At 44.0% G+C, this 23,535-nt stretch overlaps 1 protein-coding gene across 1 annotated transcript; it reads right to left on the bottom strand.

Annotated features, from left to right (window-relative positions):
• Window positions 1-3,775: 3,775 nt before the first annotated feature.
• ZSCAN21 (zinc finger and SCAN domain containing 21) lies at window positions 3,776-23,002 on the bottom strand. Its single transcript, XM_066382188.1, has 6 exons — window positions 22,933-23,002; window positions 16,463-16,606; window positions 12,979-13,240; window positions 9,692-10,169; window positions 9,225-9,402; window positions 3,776-7,662 (listed from the first exon to the last, which is right to left on the bottom strand). Exons 4-6 carry the CDS (start codon window positions 10,082-10,084, stop codon window positions 6,911-6,913), a joined length of 1,323 nt encoding a protein of 440 aa, XP_066238285.1. The 5' UTR covers window positions 10,085-10,169; window positions 12,979-13,240; window positions 16,463-16,606; window positions 22,933-23,002; the 3' UTR covers window positions 3,776-6,910.
• Window positions 23,003-23,535: the final 533 nt, after the last annotated feature.

The following is a 23,535-nucleotide window of genomic DNA, read 5'->3' as shown; positions in this document are numbered from 1 at the left end:
ATAAAGTTGTGTTAAGCCACCATGTTTGTGGTTGTTACAGCAACAATAGTAAACTAAAATAATCCCATTACACTTCTTGGATGGCTCATTAAAACTTGGACAGTAATGATGGCCTATAATAAATAATGTAGATGCTGGAACTAGTTAACAGAGTATTGAGAAAAGGGTCAGCAGGCTCATGAACATTAAAGAGGATTTATTACATGTGACCAGAGAACCCAACAACTGACTTATGTTACTCAGAGGGCCCTAAGAACTGCCTGTTCACTAAGACAATAAGGGGTACCCATGAGGGGAGCACAGGTATTGCTGAGGTGGGTGGTGGCTGTCTCTGTAGGCTAGGGTTAAAAGATGCTGCCATGGAACCGAGTTCCTTGGTGTCATTGGGGATGACTGATTTCTAGAATAGCTATTATGATAAGCAACAAGGCTGAGATGGCAACTAGGGTGTCTTGACACAGGAATCGATGGCAATGGCTAATAATTTTTGATGTTCTTAGGAAGGATTGAGAGCCAACAGGGTAATGCTTGATTTGCAAAGAAAAAGAAAAAAATCAACAGCTAGTGAGAAGGCTATCAGCATTGCAATCAGAAATTTCCAGATCTGAGCCAATTCTCAGATCCAGATTCATCAACTGAAGGGGGACGATTTTGGTTTCTTTGGGGAAGAACCTTACAATTCCACCATAATCATATGCAATAAGTATTTGCTCAGAGTTGTGTGGCTATTTACTAGGGTAGTATACTAGGGAAAGGGAATGCCCAGACCTTTGAGGCTACTGGATACAGGGTCTGAGGTGACAGATCTAGAGGGTCTAAAACTCCCCCATTAAAAAAAAGGAAAAAAGAAAATACTCCCATCATTGCTATCCATCTCAGTGGGCCCAGAGATGCACCCTATGGTTCTGTTCCTGACATAACTGGGATGGATACATTCAGCTAGGGGTGGATGTATACCACATTGCTTCCCTAACCTGTAGCATAAGTCCTTATGATAGAAAGGGCCAAGTGGAACTCATGAAATTCCCTTTCACCTTGCCAAGATAATAAATCAGAATATTACATCTTGTATAGGATTAGTCCCACCCTCAAAGATTTAAGACTCAATTCTCCTGAAATGATCCTATAAAAAAACAGAAGAATTGTGAGTGATGATGGTTATCTGGCATAAGCTTAATCACAATACTGTACTACCTTTACTGGAACAGATCAACATGGCCTATGGCTCTTGGTATGCAGATAGTGAGCTGGTGAATGCATTCTTCACATACCCATCAATAGAGGATCCCAGGCAGTTAGTTCACAAGTAAGTGGGAAGGACAACAGAGTGTGTTCAATTTCTTGACCCACAACCTGTCAACCCTCCTGCTCCTTCAAACAGAGACCTTGATTTTCTGGACGTTTTGTGGAACATTATTCTAGTGATGACAACATAATAATCAGACCTTGTGGAAAGGAAGAAATGAGTGTACTTGGATCTCTCAGTAAAACACACATGTCCCCAAGGATGGGAGATAAATCTTAAAAAATGTCAAGGGCCTTTTATATCAGCCAAGTTTTGTTTTTTTTCTTATTTAAGTGAGGGGAGGAGAGACAGTAAGAAAGACTCTTGCATGCACCCCAACTAGGATCCACCAGCAACGCGTCTGGACTGATTCTCGAATCAAGCATGCTATTTTTAATGCCTGATGCTGATGCTTGGACCAACCAAGCTATCCTCAGCATCCTGGGCAATGCTCAAACCAATTGAGCCACTGGCTGTGGGAGGGGAAGAGAGAGAGAAAGAGCTGGTCACTTCTTCTATGTGCTCCTGACTGGGAATTGACCCAGGATGTCCATATACTGGGTTGGCACTCTATCCAGTGAGCCAGCTGGCCAGAGCCATAGTAAAGTATTTAAGAATCCAAATGTCTGAGGCATGCTGGGAAATCTTAAGGTAAGGAACAATAATTACATCTTGCCTTCATTATTAAGAAAGTGGCAGTGTTTAGTGAGCCTCCTTGGATTTTCAAGGTAACATATACACTTTCAGGTGTGGCCCAGTCATATAGTACAAGTACCATATGACCTGGCAGATTAAGATGGTGTTAGGGGTATCTATGGTGGGTGAGAAATATTGTGCAGATGTCTGGTAAGCCCTAATAGGAGCTTGCCAATAGAGTTCTAGAGCAAAGCCACGCTGTCTTCAGTAAATATTCAGTTTGAAAAGCAGCTCTAGGGATACCACTGACCATGAGACATTGAGTGACCATGTAACTGGAGCTGGTGATCATAGCTGAGTATGCTGACTCACCAAGTCATTAGATCAGGAGCACAGAACAACCCATCATATGGAGGAAATGTCAAACTGGGATTAGGTATGAGCAGATCCAGAAGAGGTTATGTAAGCAGAAGGCTCACACCTTTCACCACCCTTTGTTGAATGGATACCTCCCTCTGCTCATACCTGTGGACTCAGAGGCTCCCTTAGACTTGGTGGTGGAAGAAACTGTGGTCTGTTTCACAGAGGGGTCAGCTCAATGTTGGTGTGAATCGAGAAGGCCCTGTTGATTCACTCTGTCCTTCCTCAAGAGTGGCCAGTGTGAGAAACCCGGTGGGCAGAGCTGCAAGCAGTCTACTTGGCACCAACTTTGTATGGAAGGTGAAGTGGCCTGAGGTAATGATTTCACAGCCTCTGAGCTGTGGCAAACAGCTTGTCTAGACAAGGGGCCTGCAAAGAATAAGGCTGTCTAAAGACTAGATCTGAAGAATTCAGCTTACGGATGGATCTATGGGAAATGAAGTGTGTAGATCAGTGGCGGTCAACCTGGTCCCTCCCGCCCACTAGTGGGCGTTCCAGCTTTCTGGTGGGTGGTAGTGGAGCAACCAAAGAGCGCCATGATTACATGGATTTAACTATAGTTAAATTGTTTTATAAAGATTTATTCTGCCAAAAAGCAAAAATCCAACATAAAGTAGTTATTATATTCTTTCACTTGCTGTAACTCTGCTTTATAAATTTTATAAAATAAAGTTACTTCCCTACTTTATAAATCACCATTACTGTGGAACCGGTGGGTGGTTAGAAAATTTTACTACTAACAGATAAAAAAAGTGCAGGGGTAGGTGTGCTGGAACGCCCACTAGTGGGTGGTATGGACCAGGTTGACCACCACTACAAAAGTGGGCAGTTTTTATAAAAAGGTTGACTACCCCTGAAGAAGCTGCATTACATAGAGGTAGCAACAATGTAAGGCAGTACCTGCACACACCAGGCTAGTTCTTCCGTTGCACCATCTTAAATCCCACCTCAGCTCCCTACTCTCTGCAAGAAGCAGATTACGAAGGGCCTTTTCTGGTTGAAGTGAACTGCGTCCTTGAGCTCACAGGCACGCAGCGCAAGGAAGAGTTAGTGTTCAGAGTCTAGTTATCGCGTGTTCCGTGCTTGGGCCAGCTGAGGGGGTGGGGGTCAGAGCATGAGCCCCATCAGACAGGACGTTCTGAGGCTGTTCCCAGCCCTTTCCGCTTCCTTCACCTCAGGTTTTTTTCAAAATACTGATTTCCTTTCAGTAATAACTTGTGTCCATCTTTAAGGGTTGAGAGGACATCGTAGCTAAGATAATGTAATTGCTGTTTAACTATTTTAACTGAATTTTACTCATGATTTTTTTAGCATTTGTGTCTGTTTATTAGCTTTACGTTTACATTTTCAGATCCATCTCTAAAAAACAAGTTGATGGAAGGAAGAATTACAGATTTTAGGATATGTTGATAAGTAAAATAACCAGAACTGATATTTGCAGAACATAGAGGATTTATTTTCCAAACAATCATGAACAAGGCGCATAGTTTGCCTAGCTTTCCTTGCCTAGCTTGCCTATGCTGTTTTCAAATCAAGCGTTTTTATTTGATTTTCTAAGACGGTTGTTCTGAGTTGACGAGTAGACATTCGTTTTGCTTCAGACACAGAATTTCCAGAAGCACCCAAAGGTACGTCCACGCTTATACTGCTTCCTCACCCTGGCCCAAAGACGATTCAGTGCAACGTTGGGATCTTGTCCAGAGAAAGCCTGAAACTAAAACCAAACAAACACAAACAGGTGGTTTCTCAGTGAATTCAGAGTCCCGCATGAAAAAGGAATGTTAATGAAGACATCGGACTTTTCCTCTTGTTCTCTGGGATTTAACTGCAGTAAGAGCCCGTCCTGTGGGCTGTGAGGGTTCCCGGGTCCTGTGCCCGCGCAGTGTGCTTAGCCCTGCAACTGTGGGGGATTTGCCTACACGTTCATTGACCTGTTTCTACTCAAATAATCTGTTAGAGACAACTTCTAGACATTTGTTATCTTCTGCATAAAACAGATCTGTCTTCAAATTAACTTTTTGGATGGTTTTTTTATTCTAGAATTTTCATGAGCAAATCTTACAAATCCTTGTGTGATTTTAGTCTTTAACCATAACTGTTCTGTTGAGAATAACTTCTATTTAGTCACATGTGGAAGCCACACCATCCCTTCCCAGGTGGTTCACCCCAGGTGAGGCCTCAGGTGCTGGGTGCCAGCCATCTCCAGGACTGAGGTTTCCAGAGTCTGTTTTTACAAAGGTATTAATGAGTGCTATACCGAAAAAGACATTTCTGGTCAACGTGTTTGGGAAGTGCTTGGCTAAATAATTGTGTAGTTTGTGATCTCCTGGGCCTTCAGTGTGCTGATGTGCACAGGGAGTCACCAGGACAGGAGAGGGGCTGGCTCGTGGGACTGGTGTGCCCAGAAAACACTAATTTGGAGTTGGGGAAGGAGTAAGATCAAGTACAGATTTTCCTTCAGCATACAAGATGCTCCATGAGCTGTGCCTCATTTCTAACTGTTCCCTACCCCCCATCATTCCCTACTGCAGCCTTCCCACCACACCCCAAAACAACTTCCTGTGCCTTCAGCTGCCCATTGTCCTCTCCATGTTCTGAGCTTCTGAGCGTGTTCCTCCTCCTGGGCATTGCACTGCTGTGCTTCCCAGACCTCAATTTGCAAGTCACCCAGGGCCCTCATAAGCCACAGATTTGAGTTCCTTGGGTGCTGGAGGGTGGGGTCTGAGAGGCAGCCTTTCTCACCAGGGCGGCTGGTCGGCCAGCCACATGCAGAGGTGAGGAAGGAGAGCACATGTGGATGACAAACGAGAGAGCAGGGACCTTATCTATCTTCTGTAACAATGTATCCACAACAGGCACTGGGTGAACACTGCTTCATGTCTCATATGCATCAAAATTTGGAGAGATTAATGCTTTGAAATACCATAACCAGAGTTATTTTAAGGTATAGTGTCTACCAGGGACGCTGTCTAGTTCATGAATTTAGGGTCCTCTATAAAGTCAGGATGTAGAATGTTCACCTTTTTAAACTTAGATCTTTGTGTCCATGTATCAGTGCCCCTCAGAAAGTCCCACTGTATAGGCAGAATCAGGAAAATAAGGGGCAGTACAGACGTGGGACCCATTCACCTCTCACCGAAGTAGGAGAGGCAGGACTTCAGGCTTAGCAGGCTCTTCTTTCATTTCGCTCAGGTGGAGCAGCTCCAGGAACCCTACAGATCAGCTGCTGCCTTATGACTAGATTCTCTGCTTGAAGGGCCTCCATTATGGTTAATATGTAACCAGGAGAGCTCACGTAAAAGGTACTGAGTTACAGTGCTGGCAGGACATCCAGAGGTCATCACCAAGCTACCAGAACAGTATGAACATTTCAGATTTCAGGCACAATTGATTTTTTCCCCGTAATGACGCCCTCCATAATACACTTGGCTAATACATAAAGAATTGTTATCTCTAGTTTAATCTGATCCCAGGGTGGCACACAGGCAGTTTCCAGAGATCAGAAGTGGTGCTAGACATGACACTTTCTTGTCCCTGATCCTGGCATATCATGTTTGCCTGACCTCTACGGCTACAACAATGGACAAAAAGATATTGTAATGACTGCTAGTAAGAGGTGAACAAAACTCAAAAACCAAGATAAGCAGGTGATAGGAGAAAGGAGTGAAGTAGCTGGGTTTCTAGGTAACAGGAGGACCTACTGGCCAAGAGACTTTTATAAGGTAGAAATAAGTATCTTAAGAAATCAAAGAGACTGCAGTCAGAAGGAAAAGACAGGATGGACTTAAGGTAATCAAATTGTGTATTACTGACCTCTGGAGTTTAGAAGAAGGAAGCTTCTCAGGGAGTCAGATTTTCAGACTTTGGCGAGACAGAATATACACAAACAAAATGCACAAGAGACTGACAAAATGTTCCCAATGGAAAAAAAATGTGTTCATCATGTACGGAAAAAATAGGGCACAAAGTAGACCAAGATGCAGCTACTCTATAGTCTACTGCACTTTCCTAATACACATACTCACAAGTACTAAATGTTCTATTTACCCCTAATCCAAATTTTCCAAAAGCTAAACCAGTAGGAATAAGTTTTTTCTTTCTAAAATAGTGTTCATTAACAACACAGCATTATAATAACAGCCCTGAAGCATTTCGTTATAAATTTATTCTGAATCAGATTAGATTGTGTTCAAATGGCTCAATTCTTTACAAATCGTAATTCTTGAAAGTATGTTAAAAGTTAAACAGTCGTAATGTTTTTTCATAATTATACTCTATACACATCATTTTAACTATACAAAAGGCAATGCCAGCATGGTTCATGGGACATGACACGTGGTGATGGATCCTGCCCCAGTTGAAAGGCGAGTAAGGAATCCACCACACCTTCCAGGGCCTTCCTGCGCCACTATTCTAATCTTCCTGCCTCTCTTGGTTTTGAGAAAAACAAAATCTACCACTGAGGTTTATATTACAATTACCTGGATTCTCCCTAGCATTCATGTTCTAAAGTTAAAAGACAAAAAATAACAACCACCAAAAAAACCACCGAGGGAGCATACTTGACAGTTAAAGCACTTCTCCCTCTCCAGTGTGGACTCGCTGATGTTTAGAAAGATTAGACTTACTACAGAAGGTTTTTCCACAATTACTGCACCAATAAGGCTTTTCCCCAGTATGGATTCTATGATGCTTATTAAAATTGGAGCTGTGGTTAAAGGCTTTTCCACACTCCTCACATTTATACGGCTTCTCTCCAGTGTGGAGTCTCTGATGAAAACTGAGACCTGCATGCTGACTAAAGCTCTTCCCACATTCGTTACAATGATAAGGTTTCTCCCCAGTGTGTATTCGATAGTGTTGAATAAGGCTGCCTTTAACACTGAAAGCTTTCCCACAATCTTTACACTGATAGGGTGCCTCTTCAGTGTGCATCCGCTGATGTTTAAGGAGATCTGAGCTTTGACTGAAGGCTTTTCCACACTTGGTGCATACATAGGGCTTCTCCCCAGTGTGGGTTCTCCGGTGCTTAGTAAGATTTGAGCTATTACTAAAGGCTTTCCCACACTCTGCACATATGTAACACCTCTCTCCTGGGGCAGGTTTGGTGGGCATCAATTCTTTACCTTTCTTGGAACCTTTGTCTAGGACCGGGGTTTTTGTTCCTCTTTCCTTTTCACGGTTTACCCACTGCCTTTCTAACCTAGCCTCACATTTACTGGCGATAACCATGGGATCCTTTTTGAATTCTTCTGCATGAGACTCTTTAGAACTTTTCAGCACATCTGCTAATTCCTCATTCTTGGTGTTCGATTTACAATCTGAAACAATAAATAAAATAAGGACATGTGAGTTGTTTCTTGTTCTGAGAAGAAACAATTAGAGGACAAAGAGAATCATAAGGTGACACTGATGGGTTTTCAAGCATGACCAAATATTGCCCCATGAGGGTAACAATATCACAATGATACAAATAAGCCATCATCAAATCTAGTGTTTTTTTTGTTTTTTTTTTTGCAGAGACAGAGAGAGAGTCAGAGTGAGGGATAGACAGGGACAGACAGACAGGAACGGAGAGATGAGAAGCATCAATCATTAGTTTTTCATTGCGCATTGCGACACCTTAGTTGTTCATTGATTGCTTTCTCATATGTGCCTTGACCGGGGGCCTTCAGCAGACCGAGTAGCCCCTTGCTTGAGCCAGCGACCTTGGGTCCAAGCTGGCGAGCTTTTTGCTCAAGCCAGATGAGCCCGCGTTCAAACTGGCAACCTCGGGGTCTCGAACCTGGGTCTTCCGCATCCCAGTCTGACGCTCTATCCACTGCGCCACCGCCTGGTCAGGCAAATCTAGTTTTTAATACCAGACTTTCACACAAGCTCCCTACCAGAAGCTATTATGGTATGAAGAGAAAATCCATATGCTCACAGAAGCTGTATGAAAGCAATGAAAGAGAACGTTCAGTCCATTTATAATCATTCTAGTCTCAGTTCCTATTAATTTGAATGAAAGCGCTTAACTCTCGGCCAGGGTTCAACTCTTATCATTTAATCTACATCGGCTATGTTTTACAATTCTTTAAATTATAAAGTAACACTGTTGAATTCAGCAGAAGCAGTACATCTTTTCAGAGCATTTCAGTCCATCTAACCGTCTACACGCATGGATAAGGGGAGTAAGAGAAGCTCCCTCTGAAAAATGGGCTCCCCTAGAGCAGGGCCACCCTGCACGGGTAAAGAAGCCCCAGTCGACAAAGGTACTTTCCTCTAACCCCTTTTCCTTGTCCCTCTGTCCCTGTTTCCACCTGTTGATTTCCTTCCTCTGCCGGCAGTAACACTCGGGTGCTTCCAGGCTCACCCCACTCACTGTCTGCTGCTGACTGGACTGCAGCAGTAGAAACTAAAGCCTCTTTCACTCTCCATGATGAACAATCACTAGGCTACTCATCCAGCTTCCCTTCAGGTTGCTGTGTGTGGGAATTAAGTGACTTAAAAGTTAACAATTTTAAATAGCCTAATGAGGCAGAAGTTAAAAAAGAATTTACCAGGGACCACTTCCGCATAATCCAAAGCTGATTATAACGGGTTCACTAAATCATTAACAAATAAACACCATCTCTTACTGGTTCATTCAACCTGTCCACACCTCTGTAAACAGTCCCTTTATTAAACTCACTTCAACTGACCTTACTAGCGTGTGACATCAGTGCTGGGGGCCTGACTGGAGTAACACACCTGAGGGAGGAGACAGGACCCTTCTGCCTCCACAGCCAAACCAGTCAAGTCAATCTAGCGGGTGGCCTCCTGATCAGTAATTAGAATTAGTCTGTTTCTTCAACCATGAAGGCCTGGTGCTCTGAGTGGAGGCCTAACAGATGGTTCCTACCTTGACTCTGTCTCAGGTCTGGAGTGAAGTCCTGCTCTTCACCAGTCTCTTGGATGTACAGGGGGCCCCAAGATTCATACTTGGGACTTGTCTCCACAGAGCGTGGCTGTGTGCTGCTCGGGGATTCCTCTGCTGCTGTCTCCCACACCTGTTTCTGTTCATTTGGAGGAGGTGAAACCTGAGACAATAAGGAACGGTTGGGTTTGTGCACAGCTCACTTTAAGAATGAGACTGAAAGAAAACCTCAGGAGAGCTACGTAGACTCTCTGGGAAAGAGAAAAGTAAAACACTCTCATTCAGTTCTCAAGGCTACAGCTAGTACAGAACAGTACGGGAAAGGGAGGAAACATGGTCGAACTCAGTAGACACTTCCATTTACCTATTCATATTGCATGGACAAACCATTCCTGCCTGGAGTTAGACAGGCTCCCAATCTCAGAGGATACAGAAAGGTCCCCCTAGCCTACCTGTTGTCCTGGTTCATCCAGTTCTCGCTCCAGGTCCTCCAGGAGAGTGACGGCCTCTTCGGCGCTCTCTGGGCAGTGCTCCTGCACCCAGGCCTGAAGCTCCCGCGGCAGGATGGTCAGGAACTGCTCCAGCACCAGCAGCTCCAGGATCTGCTCCTTGGTGTGGATCTCGGGCCTCAGCCACTCACAGCAGAGCACCCGGAGCTGGCTCAGGGCCTCCCGGGGGCCAAGTGTGTCATGGTACCCAAACTGCCTAAAGCGCTGGCGGAACATCTCCAGGCTAGGAAAGCACTTCTCTTTCCCTTCCTCCTCAACTTTCACAACCACAGGCCCCACCAGCTCCTGTGGAGGCCGAGGGCCCAGACCTGTGGCCATGCCCAGCACTTTGGTCATCAGACGGACTCAGAAACAGCCTCACGAAGGATGGGGCTCTGTGTGGCAGGAATACTGGTTCCTTTGGGTTTCTGGTTCTTTAGGGCTACAGGTTCAACATAAGAAAGTAGGGTTACCATAAGATAACCAAGATAAAAAAATATTATTTTATTTTGGTCGTTACAGCCACACTTTCAGCACAAGAAAATGTGGCAATTATGGCCACCATCAAACCAGCATATAAAAAGTACTGTTTAAATCTCTGTGGAGCTAGCTCAGGACATCCTACTTTGATTTTACTTTCAAAAAAGCACACTGTGGCATAATTTAAAAAGTTGTTTAAATTAACTTTTACTCTGAAAACTGTTTCAGAATCTTAGAACTTCTGAGATTTCAATAGGCTATTGCTGTCCAAATGCTTTCTGTCTAAACCTAAGAATTTTTGGTGTCAGCATTCAAAATTTACTAATCAAATGACTGGGCTAGTCAGCATAACTAGGAATCATGTTATAAGGTTACGATTAACCAGTAAGTTTTAAAATGTTCAGTATAATTACTGACGTAATTTTAGGCTTCACTTGGCCCATTCTATGTAGGGTGTACTCAAGTGTTTAAATGTTCTTTTACTTTTACAGAAAGGCAACTAGACTGATAGATGAGACTAAAAGTAACTTACGATCTTAGAGAAGTATTTACTTTGATGACATATGTACTGCTGATAAGAAATTGAGGGGAAAGCCTGACCAGGCAGTGGCGCAGTGGATAGAGCGTCAGACTGGGATGCGGAAGACCCAGGTTCGAGACCGCGAGGTCGCCAGCTTGAACGCGGGCTCATCTGGTTTGAGCAAAGCTCACCAGCTTGGACCCAAGGTCACTGGCTCGAGCAAGGGGTTACTCGGTCTGCTGAAGACCTACGGTCAAGGCACATATGAAAAAGCAATCAACGAACAACTAAGGTGTTGCAATGCGCAACTAATGATTGATGCTTCTCATCTCTCCGTTCCTGTCTGGCCCTATCTATCCCTCACTCTGACTCTCTCTCTGTCTCTGTAAAAAAATAAAAAAAAATTAAATTAAAATAAAAAAAAAAGAAATTGAGGGGGAAAAAATGAAATCATAATAGATAAAACAAAAACGTTTAAAAGTAATTTTTCCCTTTTAAATTTTAAATATTCTAAATTTTTCAGTCAGTTGATACATTAGAATACTGAAAACATATGTAGTGATAACAATTACTTCTATACCAGAAATATCTGTAGTGATTAAAATTACTTCTATTTTCTTCATTTACCAAAAAAAGTGAAATCCATTCATTGAGCATTTACTGACTATCTGCTGTGGGCTTGGAGCTAGGACTGCAGTGATAAGACAGATAACACCCTTATCCCCACAGAGCTCTCTAGTTAGTGGGGGAGAGAGAAAATAAACAAGTAACAGACAACAGACTCAGTCTATCATAAATGGGACTCATTAAGTATTTTCTGAAATAAACCTACATAAATCAGTGAATCTTACATGTTGGGACTGGCCTTCCTGAGCATGTTTTCAAACTTTAAGCAGCATTTTTCACAGGTGTTTCCAACCTGGATTTGGATAATCTAGAGCAGGAAAACTCTGCAGTCCCAGTAAAGAGCCAAAGAGATAAAAATCAGCATAGGTACTTGTTACATGAAATTATACTGATAATAAAGGTAGAGACATAGAAAGGATGCACAATGGCTTATACAGACTGAAGATGAGAGACTAGGAATGGTAATCTTTCCAATCTAAGGCATTTAGAAACTTGACTACAGTAATTAAAATGTTTATTTATTTATTAATTTTAGGGATAGAGGAAGGGAGAGGGGAAAGGAGGAGGGAAGGGAAAGGGGAAAAGAGAGAGAAAGGGAAGGAGGGAGGGAGAGGGAGACAGAAACAGGGATCTGCTGTTCCACTTAATTTTGTATTCCTTGGTTGATTCTTGTGTGCCCTGACCCGGGATCAAACCTGCAACCTTAGACTATCGGGATGGGACAACATCTACCAACTACTACCTGGCTAGGGCTTGAATGTGCTAATTCCTAACACGCATGTCAGTTTCCATGAAATATCAAGTCTCACCCCCATCCCCACAATATACATATAATCGCAATGAAGAAAAAAGGACCTAAAATTAATAGTAACATTTATGGAATACTGAATTTGGATTTCATTAAAAAAATTTATTTTTAATTTTTTCAAAATTTTTATTATGGGCATTACTGCTTTTATATCAGAAAACCAGAAAGTCTTTCAAGGGATCATGAGCAATCTATTGACCAAATAATTTTTACTACTAATGCCCACATTTCAGGGCCTTAAAATAAACCAAACAAGAAACTCAAAACCCAGGAAAACAAAAAAGCAGCAATCAATTCCAGCCCAGGCACAACCTGCCCCCAATAAATGTACATTGATGTTATAGCTCTTATATGAGCTGTTTAGTGTCCACACATTTAGTGAATACATATTAAAAACATGTACTTTATATACACCTAATCCCCTTCATTTATTTTTATTACCAATTTTTGTAATTTTAAAAAGTATGAAATGGGGTTCTAGTAATAGAACCTCAGAATGTAACCTTGCTTTTATGAAAAATTCAGTAATTTTTAGAATTCTATGAATGCCAGTACTTGGACTCCCACCCACTGTACCAATTCTGGTGCACTTCATAAGATGCCAACATGTGTTCTGACAGGGCGACCCAGAATCTGTGCCATCCACTACCAAATGCTGTCCCATACACCCAGTACATAAGCTCACAATTACTTGAAAAATGAGCCAGGAGAGAAGCACTGCCATCTAGGCTCCTAAAATAAGGGCACTGGCACCAAGACTAAAATAACTAAAAGTAACTAATGTAGCAGTACTGGGAGCATTTCTTAGAAACTTACAAGCCGACCTCAGTGTCAGAGAACAACAAACTGGTTGTAAAATTTCCCACTCCAGCCAGAGGGGGGCACCCCAACAACAGGAAAGACACTGGAACCTATTTGGCCTGCTGAGCTTCTGGGATCCAGTCACGAAACTCAACTGAACACTAGGAGTTATACAGCACAGGCAGCATTAAACAGTGTCCTATATCACATTCAGGTGCATCTATTCTCAGAACTTGGAGTCCATATCCACACATGCCACTGTATCACATGATTGCCTCTGCAAAACAAATACACAGATGCAATTAAAGAAGAAATGTTGGCCCCGGCTGGCTGGCTGGCTCAGTGGTAGAGCTTTGGCACAGCGTGTGGATGTCTTGGGTTCAATTCCCATTCAGGTCACCCAGGGGAATCAACCATCTGCTTCTCCACCCCTCACCCAGCCATGGCTCCATTAGAGCAAGATGATCTGGGGCACAGAAGATGGCTCCATATTCTCTGCCTCAGGCACAAAAATGGCTCCGGTTGCAATGGAGGAAGGGCCCCAGATGGGCAGAGCATCACCCCCTAGTGGGCTTGCCGGGTGGATCCAGTCAGGGTGCATACAGGGAGTCTGTCCCTCTGCCTCTTCTCCTCTCACATTAAGATAAAAAAAGTAGAAAAAGTTTGCCTTGGATGGATAGCATAATTGACTAGAGTGTCATCTAGATATGCAAAAACTGGGCCCCGGCCTTTGGCTCAGTGGTAGAGTGTCAGCCTGGCAAGTGGATGTCCCAGGTTTGATTCCCAGTCAGGACACACAGGAGAAGCAACCATCTGCTTCTCCACCACTCCCCCTTCTCTCTCTTTCTCTCTCTTTCCTCCCACAGCCATGGCTCTACTGGTCCGGGCGCTGAGGATGTCTTTGTGAAGCCTCCACCTCAGGTGCTAAAAAATAGTGTGGCTGTGAGCATGGCCGCAGATGGGGGTTGCCGGGTGGATCCCGGTGGGTGTGCATGCTATCTCCCCTCCTCTCACTTGGAAAAGGAAAATTAAAGAGAAAAAACAAAACCAGATATGTAAGCTTGTGGGTTCAATCACATACAGCAGGGGTCCCCAAACTTTTTACACAGGGGGCCAGTTCACTGTCCCTCAGACCATTGGAGGGCCAGACTATAAAAAAATTATGAACAAATTCCTATGCACACTGCACATATCTTATTTTAAAGTAAAAACCAAAACGGGAACAAATACAATATTTAAAATAAAGAACAAGTAAATTTAAATCAACAAACTGACCAGTATTTTAATGGGAACTATGCTCCTCTCACTGACCACCAATGAAAGAGGTGCCCCTTTCGGAAGCGCGGCGGGGGCTGGATAAATGGCCTCAGCGGGCCACATGCGGCCCGCAGGCCGCAGTTTGGGGACCCCTGACATACAAGAACAGATCAATGTTTCTGTCTCTCACCCTTCCTCTCTCTTAAATCAATCAATAATTTATTTTTTAAGCGAGCGAGAGAGAGAGAGAGCGAGCATGAGAGGGATACACAGGGACAGACAGGAAGGGAGAGAGATAAGAAACATCAACTTTTCGTTGTAGTAAAGTTGTTCATTGACTGCTTTCTCATATGTGCCTTGAAAAGGGGGCTTCAACTGACCAAGTGATCCCTTGCTCAAGCCAGCGACCAAGGGGTCACATTTATGATCCAAGCTCAAGCTGGTGCCCCCCCTCCCCCCCCAAGCTGGTGAGCGTGAACTCAAGCCAACAACCTCAGGTTTCAAACCTGGGTCCTCAGCATCCCAGTCCGACGCTCTATCCACTGTGTCACCGCCTGGTCAGGCTAAATAAATTTTTAAAGAATTTCCCTAGAACAGTGTCTGCCTGGCCGCTGGATGGGCTAACTCACTAGCTAAGTGATTTATTTGAGTGCACCAGTTCTGTAGTGCCCACAATTCAAATTCATGTCTCAGCAATACCACAAATGAACAGCAAGCTGGCACATGGACCCCCTCTTCCTTACTGCAATCATTCTCCTCGGATATCTCCTCCAGCCACGTGACTTCAATTTACCACCTATACCCCCACAATGGTCTGTTTATCTCCAGCCTGGACCTCTCCTTTGAAGTCCAGACTTATACAACCAACTACACACTTGAAATTACCACCAGTTTGTCCAATGGCATCTCAAACTTAACATGTCCAAAAACTGCTTCCCACCTTTCTTCCAAAAGCAGCTTATCTCAGTTAATGGCAACTCTACTATTTTGTTTTTAGACCCAAAAACGTGGGTCATCCCTGATTCCTCTCTCTCTACATACAATTCATAAGCAAATCTTGTTAGTGCTACATCCAAGAGATCCAGAGTTCAACTACTTCTCACCGCCTTCAACACTGCCATCCCAGTCCCTCACCTCTACCTCGAGTACTGCAATGGCCTCTTTTTATAATATATACCTATATATTCATTTTAGAGATGGGGGCTGGGGAGAGAAAAGGGGAGGAGCAGAAAGCATCAACTCCCATATGTACCTTGACCAGGCAAGCCCAGGATTTCGAACCAGTGACCTCAGAGTTCCAGGTTGATGCTTTATTCATTGTGCCACCATAAGTCAGGGGCAATGGCCTCTTAATAGCTTCCACCTTTGCTCCTTCAGTCCAATCTCAACACAACAGTCAGAGAGTTCCAGTTGAAATACAAATCAGATCCTATCATTCCTCTGCTCACATCTCTCATGGCGTTGTGTGGGATACAGAGTAAAAGCCAAAGTCATCATAATGGCTAACAAGGCCTCACAAAATCTACTGCCTCTGATCTCATCTTGTACTTCTCTCTCTCTGTTCATCCTACCCCAGCCACTCTGTTCCCTGGAAGTGTGAGAAACACTCCTCCTTAGAGCCTTGGTCCATACTGCTCCCTTGACCACTTCCTAAAGATCACACACTTCTCCCAGATCGTGCATGCCAGGCTCCCTCACGTCAGCCAGGTCCGCACTCAGGTGTCACCTTCCAGCTGAGGCACTCCTGACCACGTTTTTCAACCAGCACACTACCCTCCCTCATCCCCAAACTCCTTATGCTCCAGCTCTTTTCTCCACATCACTTACCACCATACAAATACTATATATTTAATCTTAAAAAAAAAACAACTGTCTCCTTCCTTTTTTTAATTAAAAATTCTTTTTAATTTATTAATTTTAGTGAGAAAGAGAGGGAGGGAGCGTGAGAGACAGAGAGAGAGAGAGAGAGAGAGACAGGTACATCGATCTGCTCTGTATGTGCCCTGGCTGGGGATCAAACGGGCAACCTCAACGCTTCAGGAGGATGCTCTAACCCAGTGGTCCCCAATCTGTTTTAGGCCATGGACCGGTTTAATGTCAGAAAATATTTTCACGGACAGGCCTTTAGGGTGGGATGGATAAATGTATCACGTGACCGAGACAAGCGTCAAGAGTGAGTCTTAAACAAATGTAACAGAGGGAACCTGGTCATTTTTTAAAAAATAAAACATCGTTGCCTGACCTGTGGTGGCGCAGTGGGATAAAGCGTCGACCTGGAACACTGAGGCTGCCGGTTCAAAACCTTGGGCTTGCCTGGTCAAGGCACATATGGGAGTTGATGCTTCCTGCTCCTCCCCTTCTCTCTTTCTCTCTCACTAGTCTCTCTCTAAAAATCAATAAATAAAATATTAAAAAATACCCAAAAAATAAATAAATAAAACGCTCAGACTTAAATATAAATAAAACAGAAATAATGTAAGTTATTTATTCTTTCTCTGTGGACTGGTACCAAATGGCCCACGGACCAGTACTGGTCCGCGGCCCGGGTGTTGGGGACCACTGTATCACATGACCGACACAAGCATCAAGAGTATGTCTTAGACGGATATAACAGAGGGAATTTGGTCATTTCTTAAAATAAAACATCGTTCAGACTTATATATAAATACAACGGGAATAATGTAAATTATTCATCTTTCTCCGCGGACCGGTACCAAATGGCCCACGGAATGGTACTGGTCCGTGGCCCGGAGCTGGGGACCACTGCTCTAACCAACTGAGCTATCTGGCCAGGGCTGTCTCCTTCCTTGAACAGCAACTCTTGAGTATACCTCATACTATGCAGGTACTCAAATATCTGTGGAAAGAATGTCATACATGGATCATTGGGGCTACTTTTAAAAAATAAATATTGTAAAATTGGGTTTGAAAAATATCAATATAGGCCCTGGCTGGTTGGCTCAGTGGTAGAGCGTCGGCCTGGCATGCAGAAGTCCCGGGTTCGATTCCCGGCCAGGGCACACAGGAGAAGCGCCCATCTGCTTCTCCACCCCTCCCCCTCTCCTTCCTCTCTGTCTCTCTCTTCCCCTCCCGCAGCGAGGCTCCATTGGAGCAAAGATGGCCCGGGCGCTGGGGATGGCTCCTTGGCCTCTGCCCCAGGCGCTAGAGTGGCTCTGGTTGCGAAAGAGCAACGCCCCGGGCCCTGGCCGGTTGGCTCAGCGGTAGAGCGTCGGCCTGGCGTGCGGGGGACCTGGGTTCGATTCCCGGCTGGGGCACGTGGGAGAAGCGCCCATTTGCTTCTCCACCCCCCACCCCCTCCTTCCTCTCTGTCTCTCTCTTCCCCTCCCGCAGCCGAGGCTCCATTGGAGCGGAGATGGCCCGGGCGCTGGGGATGGCTCCTTGGCCTCTGCCCCGGGCGCTGGAGTGGCTCTGGTGGCGGCAGGGCGACGCCCCGGAGGGGCAGAGCGTCGCCCCCTGGTGGGCGTGCCGGGTGGATCCCGGTTGGGCGCATGCGGGAGTCTGTCTGTCTCTCCCCGTTTCCAGCTTCAGAAAAGAATCAAAGAAAAAGTAAAAAAAATTAAAAAAAAAAAAAAAAAAAAAAAGAGCAACGCCCCGGATGGGCAGAGCATCGCCCCCTGGTGGGCAGAGCGCCCCCCCCCCGGTGGGCATGCCGGGTGGATCCCGGTCGGGCGCATGCGGGAGTCTGTCTGACTGTCTATCCCCGTTTCCAGCTTCAGAAAAATACAAAAAAAACCCCCCCAAAACTCAAGATGGATTCTTGCCAAGAGAAATACCAATAAAGAAAAATATCAATATAAATTTAAATTAAAATATATGGCAGTATAAACTCATGTTTAGTGTAATACAGACAGAGGTTAATACAGAATTAGATAAGTGTGTGTTACTATAGAGACATTTATTTCCTAGCTCTGCCTGCTGTGAAGGTCCAGAAACAATGACATCCTAGTAGCAATCAGCACACCCAGTGCCCAGATGCTGGTTTTGAAATATCATTCTCCCATAAAGTGAACTAGAGATGAAGAAATGGCTGACTCTCTTTTGGGGAATATACAAGATGAGCCTGGAGCATCTTATAATGCCAGAAAGTATTAAAAACAAACAAAGAAAAACTCTGAGGCAGGTCAAAGGGACACAGAAGCCAATACATATATGCTCCTAATAGTAACAGCTGAAACAGTTTGAGTAATAAAATATATAATGTAGTACTGGTTTATAACCTTAAGTGTAAAATAAATATCTGTAATTTTAAGTCCATGCTGATGTGAATAAAGGTGAGTGAATAAGTAGGGGAGAAAGACAAATTTCCTGTACAGAATTATTCCAACTAATTGATGTAGATACTCCCACTAATTGATGTAGATACTTCCTTCAAGAAGGTGGAGCTTGCCTGACCAGGCAGTGGCACAGTGGATAGAGTGTCGGACTGGGATGCAGAAGACCCAGGTTCGAGATCCCGAGGTCACCAGCTTGAGTGCGAGTCATCTAGCTTGAGCAAAGAAAGCTCACCAGCTTGGACCTAAGGTCGCTGGCTTGAGCAAGGGGTCGCTCGGTCTGCTGAAGGCCCACGGTCAAGGCACATATGAGAAAGCAATCAATGAACAACTCAAGTCTCGCAATGAGAAACTGATAATTGATACTTCTCATCTCTCTCCATTCCTGTCTGTCTGTCCCTATCTATCCCTCTGTCTGACTCTCTCTCTCTCTGTCCCTGTAAAAAAAAAAAAAAAAAGGTGGAGCTTAACTCTCCTCTCCCAGGGGTCCCCAAACTTTTTACACAGGGGGCCAGTTCACTGTCCCTCAGACCATTGGAGGGCCGCCACATACAGTGCTCCTCTCACTGACCACCAATGAAAGAGGTGCCCCTTCCAGAAGTGTGGCAGGGAGCCGGATAAATGGCCTCAGGGGGCCGCATGTGGCCCGTGGGCCGTAGTTTGCGGATGCCTGGTACACTTACTGACTTGCTTCCAAAGAGAGAATAGAAAGGGTTCGGGTGAAAGTAACTACAGCGGAGAAACCTGACAAACATTATCTTAGACAGTTGATCAAAATTAAAATTATCATAGTCTACACTCACACACACACACACACACACACACACACACACACGAATACTACTCTGCCATTAAAAGATGAAATACAGCCATCTGGGACAACATGGACAGATCTTGTGGATATTATGGTAAGTGAAATAAGTCAGCCAGAAAGAACAAGAACTGTATGACTTCACTCACATGTGGAATATAAAACAAAAAAAGTAACAAGCAACCAAACCAAACAAAACAATGAACTACAACTCATACAGACATCATAATGGTAGTACCAGAAAAGGAAGGACAAAATTGGTAAAAGAGGTCAAACTATACGGTAATGAATGGAAACTTTTGGCATGGGGATTGTGAAATAGACTGTACAGATAGCAAGCTATAACGTTGTACACCTGAAATTTATATATTACTGAACAGTGCTACCTCAATAAAAACAAATAATTTTTTTTTGTTTTTTGGGTTTTTTTTGCATTTTTCTGAAGCTGGAAACAGGGAGAGACAGTCAGACAGACTCCCGCATGCGCCCGACCAGGATCCACCTGGCATGCCCACCAGGGGCGAGGCTCTGCCCACCAGGGGGCGATGCTCTGCCTCGCACTCCAGCACCTGGGGCAGAGGCCAAGGAGCCATCCCCAGTGCCCGGGCCATCTTTGCTCCAATGGAGCCTTGGCTGCGGGAGGGGAAGAGAGAGACAGAGAGGAAGGAGGGGGGGGTGTAGAAGCAAATGGGCGCTTCTCCTATGTGCCCTGGCCGGGAATCGAACCCGGGTCCCCCGCACGCCAGGCCGACGCTCTACCACTGAGCCAACCGGCCAGGGCAAAACAATTTTTTTAAAGATTAATATTATCAGTGATAAATCATGTGCCTTGATATGAGATGAGTAGTTCGCGGTCTTCCTCCTCAAAACCCACAATCCCAGTCTAATCATGAGAAAAACATCAGACAAACACAAACTGAGGGATAGTGTACAAAAATAACTGACTAGCAGTCCTCAAAACTGCTAAGTTCATCAAAAACAGGAAAGACTGAGAGACTGTCACTGACTAAAGGACACTAAGTAGACATGAAAATTAATGTAATGTGGTCTCCTAGATGAGATCCTGGAGCAGAAAAGGACATTAGGGAAAAACTAGTAAAATCTGAATAAACTGTGGAGCTTAGTGAATTGTAATGTGCCAATGTTGGTTCCCCAGTTGCAACAAATGTACACAGTAATATGAGATGTTAACAAGGGAAACAAGGTGAGAGGTAGATGGGGACTCAGTGTATTATCTTTGAGTTTTTCTACAAACCTAAAACTATTCTGAAGCTATTTAAATAAAAAATATTGGGTACTAGAGCAAACAAGTGGCTTTAGTAAATGCTGTTCTATTATAAAGGGGTGGTAAAGAGAAATATGGCTGTTAACTTCCGCACTTATGATGCTGAAGCAGATCATTCTCAGAGTTTACTTTTTAAGATTTTTTTTTAAAAGGTGACTGCCTTGTCTGTAGGAACAACAATAGTTAATTTCTGACTCTTCCAATAACTATCAAATATTGCCCTAATGAAAAAGTTTTCCAGCCTGAGGTGGCGCAGAGGGTAAAGCAATGACCTGGAATGCTGGGATCGCTGGTTCAAATTCCCAGGCTTATTCAGTCAAGGCACATACGAGAAGCAACTACTACTAGGAATTGATGCTTTCAGCTCCTCCCTGCACCCCCTCCTCTCTCTAAAAATCAATAAATGAAGTCTTTAAAAAACATTTCTAGCAGATCTATTTCAAACATAACATAAAGCCTATTTTTAATTTTATCAAATACTTTTAGCTTTGAACTAGTTGGCAAAATTACAAAATTCCTCCATCTTCTGAAATCACATAGTTCATTTTCCAGTTTGGCAATTCTATCTCCACAGGCTCAAAGGTTATCTGCATAGGTTTAAAACACAAATCTGCTCATATCACCCTACTGTTTAAAATTACTTAACTTTCTTGCATGACAAGCAAATCCCAATCTGACCTCTGCTACCCCTTTCAACCACCACTCTTTTCTCATTTCCTATGCTCACTCAATTCCCAATTATTTTTTGTTTTGAGCGAGCAAGCAAGACAAGAAGGGAGAGAGATAAGAAGCATTAACTTGGAGTTGCGTTACTTTAGTTGTTCATTGATTGCTTCTCATATGTGCCTTGACCAGGTGGCTCCAGTCAAGCCAGTGACCCCCTGCTCAAGCCAGCGACCTGTCAATGCCCAATTCTTATAGCAGGCTTCTATTTATCTTTAAAGTCTCAGTTCAGCACTTAGTTCATGAAAAGATGCTCAACCTTAGTTACAATAAAAGAAATGCTCCCACCTCCCACACTGGCAAATATTAAAAAACAAATCTGATAATGCTTTGCCTTTGTTTGTTTTCCACGGAGAAAAGCCAGTAAGTTCACATTTGGTCATGCTAAGTCTACTGAAACGTTCACATAGGGGTGCCCTCCAGATCTTGCTTCTGAATTTTTCTTAGTAAGTGCTCATCAAATCAAGAAGCATATGGACAGAAAATGGAGGCTTCATTACTGACTCAAACTGTCTTCAACCACAGAGAATTACTTTTTAAAGGCTATATAGAATGTTAAGCTAAAGAGATCCATCAAGCAAAAATCCGTCTACTATAAGCAGGCTTTTGTTCTGTTCCAAGACCCTCCCACTCTTTTATGTCAGTTTCCCAAAGCACTATTTCCTTATTAAAGTGCCCTAAATCCATTCTGGAACAAGATGAGGCATAAATAAATCAAACTATCATAGAGCCTAATAATTTAATATCAGAACGTCTTTAACGCACTAAAAATCTGTACCCGAAAACTCCCATGCGAACAAATTTGAACATCTTAAGAGGCACAGAATTAGAACTATTAGTTCTAATTGTTAATGAGCTTTTCTTTTTTTTTTTTTTTTGAGCTTTTCTTTTCACCGAACCAAACTGTGCATATTTTTAACCTAATATTTTCACAAATCCTAGTTCAATCCTAGACCAACACTTCATTACAATGACTGAAAACAATCGTCTTGCCTCTTAACTCTTTTCTTATCCATACGTATTTGTTTCAACTGGTCCTTAGTGGGTTTCCAAGTACCTCACCCACCAGATCACCTTTCTTATGACGAACTGTATAACAAATGGTCCTTTAATACCGTGTTTCCTAGATCCATGTTATTTGTATGCTTTCTAACCTGAACAAAGGCCAATGGAACTATTCACTCCCCTGGATCAGACATTACCCAAAGCTTCTAAAGCGGTTTGGTTTCACAGAGGAGGTTTCCAACTCCCTCGGGCGTGTTTCATCAACCAGCCCTGAGTTTAGACCTCCCACTGAGAGCCAGGGGAAAAGAGAAGGCAGCCCCTGCTCCGCTCAGGGAGCGCGCACAAAACTGCTCTGAAACTGCGAAACGGTTTCATTTGTTCAAGCGCCGGGAGGAGGAAAAGGCTTTCCAAGGAGCAAGCGCCTTTGGGGCTGAGCAGGGATATGGCTCTTGCCCATAGCCCTTCCAGGACCGGTCTGGGGGCGGGGGGTGTGTCCTGGGAGGCCACAACTGTACACCCATTCCTCCCTCTCCGAACCCTTTCGACCTAGGCTCCCGCTTCCGCCCGCCTAGCTAACCAGGGATCAGGAGGCTCACCATGAATCAGAGGTGCTCTTAGCGCTGGAACACCTAGACGCGCAGAACGGGAGGCGCAGCCGGAAGTACGTCATACCCCGCGGACAGTTGTGCGCGGCCGCAGCGACCTTTTAGGAATTCGGGATATCTCTGCGTCTCGGTGTCTCGGATGCCTGGGAAATTGAGGCGCCTCCGTAGGAAAATGGAGTCGCCCTCTACTTGAACCCGCAGTGTTCTTGTCTCCCCGCCCTCTTTAGTTTTTTACTAAGAAAGGTCCGACCTGAAGGCGGCGGCGTCTTTGGCCTGAAATGAGCAATCGGGAGGTATGAGTTAACACCATGCTCTTCGATCCCCCCAAATCTAGAAAATTTGTTCTTACCTTGGGTAGAAACAAGGGGAGCATGAAGGACAGATCAGTCTCAGTTTTCAAATATGTTAAGTGCTGTCATTTGAAAAAGTATGTGTTACGGGATCCCAGAAAACCAACGAAGGGAACTGAGAGAAAAGTTCAGTGGAAGGAAGTGTTGTAAGGTACCAGAAGGTACAGAATTAATATTAATAATTTAGAAGCTTAAAGAACACTTTATTAATTTGGGCTAGGCATGTAGGGAGATCTTGTAAATA

This window comes from Saccopteryx leptura, chromosome 4 (assembly GCF_036850995.1).
Source record: "Saccopteryx leptura isolate mSacLep1 chromosome 4, mSacLep1_pri_phased_curated, whole genome shotgun sequence".
In the NCBI taxonomy this organism is placed as follows: domain Eukaryota; kingdom Metazoa; phylum Chordata; class Mammalia; order Chiroptera; family Emballonuridae; genus Saccopteryx; species Saccopteryx leptura.
The sequence above is the reverse complement of the archived record's forward strand: the minus strand, read 5'-3'. Positions and strand labels throughout refer to the sequence as shown.

What these genes read in the sequence shown, in the direction of transcription:
- ZSCAN21 (XM_066382188.1), bottom strand. Translation starts at nt 10,084, where the DNA reads ATGACCAAAGTGCTGGGCATGGCCACAGGTCTGGGCCCTCGGCCTCCA. An exon ending in TGGATGAACCAGGACAACAG is followed by an intron (nt 9,403 to 9,691) that starts GTAGGCTAGGGG and finishes TTATTGTCTCAG; the next exon opens with GTTTCACCTCCTCCAAATGA. An exon ending in AGACCTGAGACAGAGTCAAG is followed by an intron (nt 7,663 to 9,224) that starts GTAGGAACCATC and finishes TTATTGTTTCAG; the next exon opens with ATTGTAAATCGAACACCAAG.